This window comes from Centrocercus urophasianus, unplaced genomic scaffold (genome assembly GCF_019232065.1).
Source record: "Centrocercus urophasianus isolate 14NV4802_14NV808 unplaced genomic scaffold, USGS_Curo_1.0 seq_7, whole genome shotgun sequence".
NCBI lineage: Eukaryota > Metazoa > Chordata > Aves > Galliformes > Phasianidae > Centrocercus > Centrocercus urophasianus.
Window position 1 is genome coordinate 2,821,630 of NW_024885310.1, and position 10,668 is coordinate 2,832,297.

The 10,668-nt window shown below is 43.1% G+C and overlaps 1 protein-coding gene across 1 annotated transcript; it reads right to left on the reverse strand.

Annotated features, from left to right (window-relative positions):
* Nucleotides 1–1,995: 1,995 nt before the first annotated feature.
* LOC122170415 (DDB1- and CUL4-associated factor 17-like) lies at nt 1,996–7,513 on the reverse strand. Its single transcript, XM_042837214.1, has 7 exons — nt 7,453–7,513; nt 6,662–6,737; nt 5,745–5,823; nt 5,488–5,577; nt 3,351–3,458; nt 2,747–2,852; nt 1,996–2,057 (listed from the first exon to the last, which is right to left on the reverse strand). Exons 1-7 carry the CDS (start codon nt 7,511–7,513, stop codon nt 1,996–1,998), a joined length of 582 nt encoding a protein of 193 aa, XP_042693148.1.
* Nucleotides 7,514–10,668: the final 3,155 nt, after the last annotated feature.

Below are 10,668 nucleotides of genomic sequence, written 5' to 3' on the forward strand. Positions count from 1 at the left end.
GAAGATCAGAATGGAGGTTAACATTTTGTCTTTTTTGTACAGAGAAATGCTTATTAAAAAGAAACAGAAGGAAGAAAAAGAAGGACAAAACATGGAGGAAATCTGCAGAGGGAATTTAAGCAGACAGAATGTAAATACTCAAACTGAATTACTGTGAGGAGGGCAAGGTTCTGATCTGGACTTTCTTTTTCCCAAGGATTTCTGATCCAAATTTTGTCTTGTCCTTGCCCTGCTTGGTCTGGATAATTAACCAGACTATAGCTGATGGTGCCAAGATTTTGCATGGTATCAGTAATTATGGTTACATAGTGCTTCCCACTTTTTCTTTCATATTTCCCAGAACGTAGCCCTTTATACAGAAAGGAATCACTTCGCTGTCCATGAAAATGAAGTTTTTCTTGAGCTAGAGAAAGTTTCTCTTCCTAGGTGTCTTTTGCACTAGCACATAGGAAATGGGAGACTGTGTGAGACATGGAACAAAGTATACAGTTTATGAAAACTGAGGTAAGAAAGTATGGAGAATGTTGAGGATGGAGGCATAAGCAGAGGACCTGCAATTATTAACATCTGTCAGAAGATGAAAAATAGGTCAAGAAAACTTGTAACATTTCACTTTGTAGACTTTTTTATTTTAAATAATGAATATATAATAAGGCCCATCAAAAATTCTACTGGATGGACTAAATGGTAGGCATAAATGTTTTTCCAGCAATACAACCCTCTGAAGCAGTACAGGCTGCTGCTAAGGTATGCTTTTCTTTTTTATGCTCCTTTGCCAAAAAAATTGTAAGGCTGCAGCCACCTCTGCAGTAGCGTGGCTGCTGCTTCAACTCCCCATCACTGTTATGTGTCACTTACTCTTGTTGCTCAACATTTTGTTTTCATTATTCCTGAGTCCTTCCCCTAGCAATGCAAGTTTTGAGTCTCTTAGTTAAGCCTCTTTGTTCATTTCCTTAGAACTCTCAAGTCTCGTCTAAACATAAGCCACAAAGTTGTTCTTGGCAGCACTAACATGCATTTGTTCTAATTTGTTTTTTGTTAATTGAATTTACTGAATCCTATGATAATCAATCAAATTGCAATTTTACATGCTGGTCCTTCAGAAGATGACATAATGAAGATCTATAGTTACCTTTTCTTTCAACCGGGGCCAAAATTAAATTCCTTACCAGTCAATAGCTATAAAAGTTGTGGTAGGTACAAGGTAATGCATGTGTTTATATCTCTTTATACCTCCTCTTGAGTACCTCATACACCATAAAAATAGCATCATATTTGAAGGAATTGCCATCCCTTCTGGCAATTTCTGTAGGGACAGTAGACTACATAAGTAGGAACATTTTGAACAGTTAAATTACAGTAAATACAAGTTTAAACTCTGAAGTTGTTAAAATCTTACTCACTGAAGCATTACATTACACTGAAGGGTCGGTCAGCCATTTCACTCTTAGAAGAGAAACAGCTCCACAAAAAAACCCACAGGAAGGCAGCTAGCTGCAAACAGCAGCCACGGCAAATGTTCATCTAAGTTCAAAGCTTCCTGCCCACAAATTTTTAAATATAATTCAAGATCAAAAACATTTCTCCCCCAGCACATGGGTTTTGAATATCATAACCAAAAACTACAGTGATTCATAAGACACGAGAACATATCCACTGTAGAATTCCTTTCTAAGCTCCCACAGTGTTTTCCAAAGGGCCTATAGCATTACATTCTGGTTTAGCAGAGAGGAAAATAAGGAGAAATAAGGAGACATCAAATACAGTAGCCTATCACTGTTTTGATAAAACAATGCATTATACTTGAAAGCTTTAACTATTAATTCTGCATTTTATCTTTGTGCACTTCCTCAAGTTTATGTGAATCAGTTTTTGTTTGTATGCTATTATCTAATATTGTTTATAAACATAAAGATGAAAAACATTTTATGGGAACAGCCTCCTATAAAGTATTTACTACAGAATCCTTCAAGAATTAGAGGAAAAAAGCATGCCTTATTTGATTTTGGAGAAACTTACTCCCACCTCAATTGTCTCACTTGAACTTTTTAGAATTTCTGAAGGAAAAAAAAGTTTCACAGCCTTTGGTCATTTATTAAGATTCTTATTAAAATCAATTTCTAATGTTAGAGGTACCAGTAGAGATGAATGTCCGGCTTCAAAGAAATGAAAGGCATTACATAAAGCAGAACATTGATAACTTAGTGATTTGAGGCGTGAGGATAGATTTTAAGGTATCATTTCTTCTTTCCTTGGGAATTAACCTTACTGAAGCTGGCACATTTCCAATCATTAGAAACATGAAAATGCAGTTTGGACAAGCTACACACTATCTCACTGAATTCTTCTCTGTGCAGGTCAGATTAAATTTTCTTTTTTTTTCTTAAATCTTCTGCTTATGTGCTATATACAGTTTCTAAGTATCAATAGCAGCTGTTGAAGCTCTTTCTCTTTCCCTGAGCAGTTCTCTCAAAAATAAGAAAGGTGTTTCCATTTTGTGCATTACTTGTGAGGTTTCTAAAACAGATTATGTGCTGTACTAATTTGCTAGGTAAGTCACAGAGTCACACAATGGCTCAAGCTATTTAATTTATTCTTGCAATTAAAAGTAAAGAAAAGCAGGAGTGTACTATAATGAGCCCAGAAATAAAGCAACAGCACATTAGGACAGTAATTTTAATGTTCTTGGTGCTAAAAAGTCATAAATAAACCACATAGGAGAAAATAATACAAAGATCATAAATACCTGTTATTTTGATGTTACATGGAAGACCAAATGGATACTTTCCCACAACTCCCACTTCACCATTCCAACTGAATTCACATCCCAGATCAAATGGCTGCTCCATGAACTAAAATAGTGCAGAACAATTCAGCTTTATTGATGCACATTTACTTGCTTTTTTGTTTCAGTGCTCCATTACTACTGCATTCTTTAACTTGTTAGATGCTGCTTAAAGCCTTAATTTGAATTAACATCTGATTTTTTTAGTTGGAAAAAGGCAAACTTAAAAGGTTCACCTACAGTTCAGGTTCAAATCAAGCAAACTTCCATGCCCATCATTTTCTAACCATAACATTTTTTTGTAACTACAGACTGCATAAAAAGCAGCACACTCTGGTCTAGCATATGTTGAAATGCCTGTCCAGCCCTATTTCTCATGTTTTGCCACCTGTGACTGGCAGAGCTAGAATTTTCTGATAGTGCATCCATTCATATCTTCAGGCTGTAAATAGACATAGGCAATTCTATCCTTTGACACCATCCACATGTACCTATGCGATGTTAAAGTGTATTAATGATTTGTTACCACAAAATAGCATGGACTATATGAAAAATTTCCCATTACCTGTTCAGAGATAGCCTGGAAGTTATAGAGCCTGACCAAACCCATGCTGTACATTCCAATCAGGATTCCATTAGAAATAGCAACGTCTGTTACATTGTTACCAAATACCTGTAAAAAGAAAAATATTCTATTAAAGAACAAATAACTGAGAGAATGAAAAACCCAAAATTAAGGATATAATCTCAGTAATTAGATTCCTTTTCCTATAACCAAAGTTTTAGTTTAAGAAGGTTTCTGTAGCTCATCTGTTCTGCCGAGTTTCTCTAATACTTTGCATTGCATCATCATCTGTGTCAGGTAAGTCATATTCTACAAGAACATTTATTCTCTAATTAATTCTGAGTATATCTTCATGTCACGTTACCCAGTTATTACAAGACATGAATAGACTGTATTGCCCAGCATCCCACAGTTCAATATAAAAGTGCTGACTGCAGAACCTCTCCATCACCAGGGTAAAATACTAGACTAACCATGCCTCTGTGACTGTACAGCTGTACTAAAACTAAACTATCCGGCTGTCAAGAGCACAGATCCTCTCCGAATCTAAATTAGACACACACATGAAAAGCTGATTACCCCTTTAGAGATTACACAGTATTCATTTGTGCTACTCTTTAGAACATCTCCACTGGAAAAAAACAAAAAACAAAAAACAAAAAAAAAGAACAAGGAACAAACTGATTCTTAATATTTAATGACAACATGTGAAGTTGGTAATTTTTTTATACTGAGATGTTTGGAAGACCAGAGTTTTCTTTTTTTTTTTTTGAATTCAGAATAGCTGTAGGAAGAAACAAGCAAAATAGGCTTAAAATCAATTAAAGAAAAGAAAGCCAAAGGCTGGAATACTCCTAATTCTTATCCATATCTTTCAGTTTGGTCCTGAAAGATAAATTCACCTCTGAGACCTTGCTTTCTTTTCTTTTTCTTTTTTTCTGTTGAAATTCGTTTCAGTCCTAGTGTCTTCCAGCCCAAACTCTCTTTACCCTTGACATAAAGGATAAAAAGGTCCAGTCTGAACTCAGACTTTATTGTGGCACACCACCTCAGTAAAACTGTTGCATTATATGCATTCTGTAGTATTCAAGAGTAACTAATCCTAACTGTAATTTAACAGTTACACCCTACCGATCCCTGTCAGGCTGAGCATTGCATTCACTAGTTATTTCCTTGGATTAACATACTCTCAAATTTCAAATTCAACCCTGACCTTATTCCTAGTAGTAACAGTTACTCTGATAAACAGTACAGGCCTAATTGAAGAAGTTTTTTTTTTGTTTTTGTTTTTTTTACATTTTGCTTGCTATGACCCTGATGAATCCAGCATGCCATCCATGAAAAGATGGAGAATACCCCTGATATGGGTAGAATTTGTGCTTTCCAGTCATAAATGCTAAGTTCAAACAGAACAGTGCCCCTACCTAAACTTTCACAGGTCCAAACAAAAAACGCTTAAACCTCCTCTTCCACTTCCCAGCCTTAGCCAAACCCAGCATCAGCTAAATCCCACTGGTAACTCTGGACCCCAAATGAGACTGTAGCTCACAGAACTTCGAAGACGGGTCCTGCACGTTCGTACTGTTCCACTTGTAAGATTTATCTACAACACCTATGACTTAAAATGTCGTTTTAACCAGAACACCAGAATTTGCATCAGCTTGACGATCTAAGAGTTTGCTTCTGTAGAAGGTCACAAACCAACCTCAGGAAGGTTGTTTCCTCTTGTCTGATAAAGACGTTTATACTGTACCATTTGGTATCTGTGATAATGCAAGTTGGAGTCATTTGTAACTGTGTATAGAATCAATAGACTATTACTAGAAATGGGTGAGAAGCATATCTAGGTATGAAGAGGTGAAAAGAACACTGCGCTCTACACTTCTCTAGCCTTTAATTACAGTAACTGTACAACTGAAGTTCAACACATCAACGAGTAACCCAGTAACAATTCATTAACATTGCCTCTTCTGGAATTAAGATTCTTCCCCCAGTGCTTCCAACTATCAGACCCTAAAAGAACATCACTGTTCATTAAAAAAAGTTGTGTCCTGAAACATTAAGTATGACTTCTGCAACTGTGGGACAGTTGCCTAAAACATGTCTCTCATACAACTACAGTGCAGAATGAAATTACCTTTTTGTTTATTTCTAGCATTCCAATAAATGACAGAGGCAAGACTTGGAAGACAGCAAGATGGAGCAGTACAGACTGTTGGATACCTGCCTGGGAAAGAAAAAGCAATGAACACACATTATACTTGAGGTATTTACTGGCATTCGGATGTCTTTATATTTCACCATAGTAGCCAAGTGCAGTGTCTCCATATCTGTCCCAGTAAATCTGTGACTGGATCTTGTAAAAATTAAAGAACAGTTTTTCAACAAACTTACCTGCCGTGCTGCTGCAGGGAGTTTATTCTGAGCTGACTTCACAACCATTACTTCTTGAGGAGTATCCCAACTTAGGTACCTATTTGTGATAACAAAGACCTATCTTAATCACTGTAAAATCATTTAATAATAAATACACTATTGCATGCAAAATTTAGCCAATTGTAATTAGGCGGATCCCTGCGTCCAGGCAAACTGCTCAGTATCTGACTGGAGAAAGGCACCTGAACTGTTTGTTCTTTTCAATAATGCAAAAGCCACTGACTAGATGCCAAGAACAGCTTATTCCTTATAGAGTTGTGTAAAACCTTCTGAAAGTATGAACATTCACGCTATGAAGATTTTATGCTAGTATCAGGTTTTTAAAAATGTGTGTACATTATGCCATCCCTTTGTATTAGGAAAGGGAACTCTCCCACAGACTCTTCAGATGCTGTTAGCTTTGCTGAACGCAAGAGGCAAGCACTGATCATTAATACAAATAATATCTGAGATCTGCAGAACTAGGAAGGAAACACAGGAGTTGACAGAGGTGTTAGGGTACCCCTCATAAACCAGTATGTCTCCAAAGCTTGATTTCTGCTGTTAGGCAGTTATACCTTTAGCCTGCATCAGGAACCTATGAGAATGTGAGCGCCAGCCTAGCTTACTGATGTACAATTAAGCAGCAGATCAGAGGGTAGTGCTGTTGGAGCTTTTCTGCATACAAATGCCTGCTAACACGTAGAGAGGGGCTGTGGCTCATGGCATCGTGCCGCAGGTTTTCCTTCACGAAGAGAACTGTTGTCTGTGCTCTAAGCCACATTACTGCTCTCTCCTGGATGAGACTTGCTCATCTAGAAGCTACGTGCAGGGGCTACCACTATCCACAGCCCTTAACGCACGAACCAGAAGGATACATTCATCAGAACACGTACTGATCAAGGTAGAAGTCTCCATCGCTTTTTTCTAACTGTGATTTATCACTTTGCTGCTCTTCAGGTGGGTAAGGAGCTGGAAATGTTTTCAATGAATTTCAAGGGAAGGTTAGAAATGTTACTAAATGTGAATTGTTTCTGGCCAAGAATGCCAAGAACCTTTCAGATGCAAAATGACATAAAAGGAAGAATGCTGTTCATATGTACGATGACACAAATCTGACCAACAAATGCCAGGAAAGGCTGCTATGTGAGCCCAGCCTGAGCAGTCACATTAACTGACAGATGTGTATAGAATGCGTGTTAATGGTTCAGGCCTGGTTCAGTCTGGATCTGTGACTGGTGCTGCGGGGGGACCCACGGAGCCATGGCCTGGGATGGGCCTAAAAACAACACAGCAGCAATGAGGTGGGGGGGGGGGGGGGCGGGGGGGGGGGGGGTCATTATTTTAACATCCCTTAAACTTGAATGTAAACAGCGAATACCACAAAGTCAGATTTTACAGATGGTATGTGAGCAGCACAGGAGTTGAGCTTGATGATAATTGATTAAATTTAAATTAAAAAAGGATAATCAATTGCGTTTGGTTGACACAAGTACACATAACACACTGTTCCAACAAACTACAGTTTCATATCAGAGCTTATGTAACCTCTTTGCGTGACCCCTCCCGCTGCCATATCAGACCTCTGTTTGGTTTCCAGCTGTTGAAATGCAAGCCTGCTAAATATCACTTGGAAATCAGCTAAAGGTGCCAGCACTGCAGCTTGAGGGCTGTAGCTGGCCCATACCCGGGCTGCTGGAGTACTGCGCGAGCTCTGATTTCTGCTTGCTTGCTTTGCTCTCTTTCATGAATACAAACCACTCCCAAGAGTTCAGCTTCTCCCTGAGTTGCTGTAAGTCCAGAATATGGCAGAGCTGGCTGAATGTGGCAAATTGCTAACGGTCTCATTAACGTCTAGCAGAGCAGTGTAACGTACCTTACTCTAACATATAAAGTATTATTTTTCATAGAGAATGTCATTCTATTTTTTTCTCCCCTCCCCGCCTCTGTCTTCATAACTTGTTCTGTTAGATGAATTTGCAGTTAGTTAGGAATTGTAAGTGCAACAGGAAACTGACAGAGAAAAGGTGACTTGCCTCTGTTAGGACTGGGACAGATATGTATTATTGGAGCCGACAGAAAGAGAGTTAAATTTTGAAGAGAAAGGAAAACCGAAAGACGTTAACATGTTCAAGCTGAACTAGTGCTTGGGTCCACGCGAAGGAGTTCGGTTGTCGGGGCTGGGACGGGACGGCACGGGTGGAAGAGCCCGTTCAGCAGCTCCTAGGAAACCCGGCAGGGCGCCGCCTGGGGCGACCGCGGAGCCGCTCCGTGCCGGCGCCGGGAGGCTGCGGTGCCGGGACGGCTCCACCACAGCTCCGCGACCGCCAAGCCCCGAGCTGCTCGCGGCGCGCTGCTGCCGAGAGCGCTTTGAGACGGCTGGCGGACGCCTGCCAGCCCACGGCGGCGACGAGCTGCTTGGACGCTCGCCCGACATCCGCGCGTCCCGTACTCTTCGAGCGCATGCGTGCGGCCGTCTGGAGGACTTCTGGCAATAAAGATTGGCGGATTCGCTGCGCAGAGCGGTCACGACACGGAGGCGCCCCTTCCGCATCTAGGCGCGCATGCGTCGTGCTGCCCGCGGCTCCAAAGAAAGAACACGGCCGCGGTTCCGCCGACTGGCCACGAGGGGGCAGCGGAGACCGGGCAACAGCCGCTCCGACGGCATCGACGAGGAGCCGCCCCGCAATCCCCGGCGGTCCGTTCTGTCTTTTGACGGCAGAGGAAAAACGCAGTCAGAAGAGGAACGGGGGGAGGGTCGGAAGGGGGAGAGGACGAAGAAAACCAAGGAAAACTTCGACAAACCCACCAAACCGGCGCTAAGTGCTTATGAATACCTGTACATAGATAAATAAATAAATAACCAGCAAACTGATGTTGTCGTGCTTTTTAAAAATCATTCGGTTTTTTTCAGTCAGCGTCCGAGGTGCTGAAAAAAGCTGGTACCGATGGGACAGATGCACGCAGTGAAGCCAAGGATGGCTTGCAACGATTAACAGAGCACTGCGAAACGACTGAGCAACGCTTAGAGGAAACATAGGAGGAGCAGCTTCCGTGCCTGGCCTCACCACTCCGAGATTCCGTCCGGGTCACTCAGGGCTCGTAAATATCCACTGGATCAGTTTGGATATCGAGCGATTTGTTGTCCGTTCTTTCACTCACAGCCAGTGCCAGGATGTGCCACAGGCTGTTCTGACCACGGGCACCACGGTTGAACCATTTTAATAACAGTGGGATTCCCAGGCACAGTTTCAAGGATTTGGTCTGCTTTTGACCCAAAGGAAGAATGGATATGAAACGTGAGGTATGCATAAGTAAGTCATAGTCAGGCATGCTTCTCAGCATCGCCTTTGGGAAACAGATAATGCATTTCTAATAAAAGATCTTGTAATAGCAGGAACATACAACGCTATGTAGGAATAATAGGAGAACACTTTGCAAGTAGGCAAGGAAATTTATGACCTCCATCTGGGAAAACCAGCACCGTTTGCCTGCACACACCTCTTTGGCACACTGTCCAGCTGTCACACTTCTGGCTCATGTCCCGCTTCTCGTCCGCCAGGACCCCCAAGTCCTTCTCCGCAGGGCTGCTCTCAAGGAGATCTTCCCCCAGTTTGTACCAATACCTGGGATTGTCCCGACCCAAGTGCAGCACCCTGCACTTGGCCTTCTTGAACCGTATCAGGTTTTCATGGCCCCACTTCTCCAGCCCGTCCAGGTCCCTCTGGATGGCTTCCCTTCCTTCCAGTGCATCGGCCGCACCGCTCAGCTCGGTGCCATCTGCAGACTTGCTGAGGGTGCACTCGATGCCCTCGTCTGTGTCGTCGACGAAGATGCTGAAGAGCACCGGTCCCACGACCAACCCCTGAGGGACACCGTTTGTGACAGGCCTCCACCCTGACGCAGAACCATTGATCACAACCCTTTGCCTGTGTCCGGCCAGACAATTCCTAATCCATCCAACAGTGCCTCCTTCCCATCCACACCTCTCCAGCTTAGAGAGAAGGATGTGGTGAGGGACCATGTCAAGGGCCTTGCAGAAGGCCGGTAGTAGTCCATCCACCGCCCCTCCCCCGTCCACCGAAGCCGTCACTCCATCACAGAAGGCCACCAGATTGCTCGGGCACGATCTGGCCTTGGTGAAGCCATGCTGGCTGTCTCGAATCACCTCGAATCTATCTCGTATGTGCCTTAACGCAGCCTCCAGAAGGATGTGCTCCATGATCTGCCCAGGCACAGACGAGAGGCAAAACCTTCCCTGGAGAACCAGGCTGATCGAGTCCACGCTCATCGGCATCTCCCACAGGCCCTGTTCCAGCTCTCACTGTCGTTCTGGCCCTCCCATGACCTGGCGTCCCTCTGTCAATGTCTCACCAGCTGTGTCACCAGAAGAGACCAGAGAACGCTAGAGAAGGAAGAACTCACATCTGGCTCCAAGGAATGTAACCCTCCTCTCTCCCACAGATCCCCACTCTCAGAGTGACGTCTCACTGCACAGGAGTGTTCCTCACAGCCAGTCAGAACAGCAAGCAGAGCCTGAGACCAAGGAGTCCCTCCCTGACGTGCAGCTCTCGGGCAGCTTCCCTTGCACAAAGCGCTGGCCCCAGCCGCATGCATTGTCGCACGCACTCGTGTGGGCAGTTGGTGTCTAGACGTGAAGGAGACTTGTTAAGCGCTCTGCTGACCCGTAGGGATGGATGGGAAACTACAAGGGGGGGCTTCAGCGTGTGTATAAAGGATGGAAGGACCTGCAGTTAAGGGTTTGGATTTGCGTCTGAGTCCGTGCCTTCAGACGCTGCAAGCGCTATGCCTTGTCACCCAAGGGAAACGGTCAAACAGCTGCTTTGGGACAACCAAGCTGCTCTCATGCTGTGCCTGCAGCTCCACTGTTGGTCATTCAGTG

What these genes read in the sequence shown, in the direction of transcription:
- LOC122170415 (XM_042837214.1), bottom strand. Translation starts at nt 7,513, where the DNA reads ATGAAAGAGAGCAAAGCAAGCAAGCAGAAATCAGAGCTCGCGCAGTAC. An exon ending in GCAGTACTCCAGCAGCCCGG is followed by an intron (nt 6,738 to 7,452) that starts GTATGGGCCAGC and finishes AAACATTTCCAG; the next exon opens with CTCCTTACCCACCTGAAGAG. An exon ending in ATGTAACATCAAAATAACAG is followed by an intron (nt 2,058 to 2,746) that starts GTATTTATGATC and finishes TTTTTCCTTCAG; the next exon opens with AAATTCTAAAAAGTTCAAGT.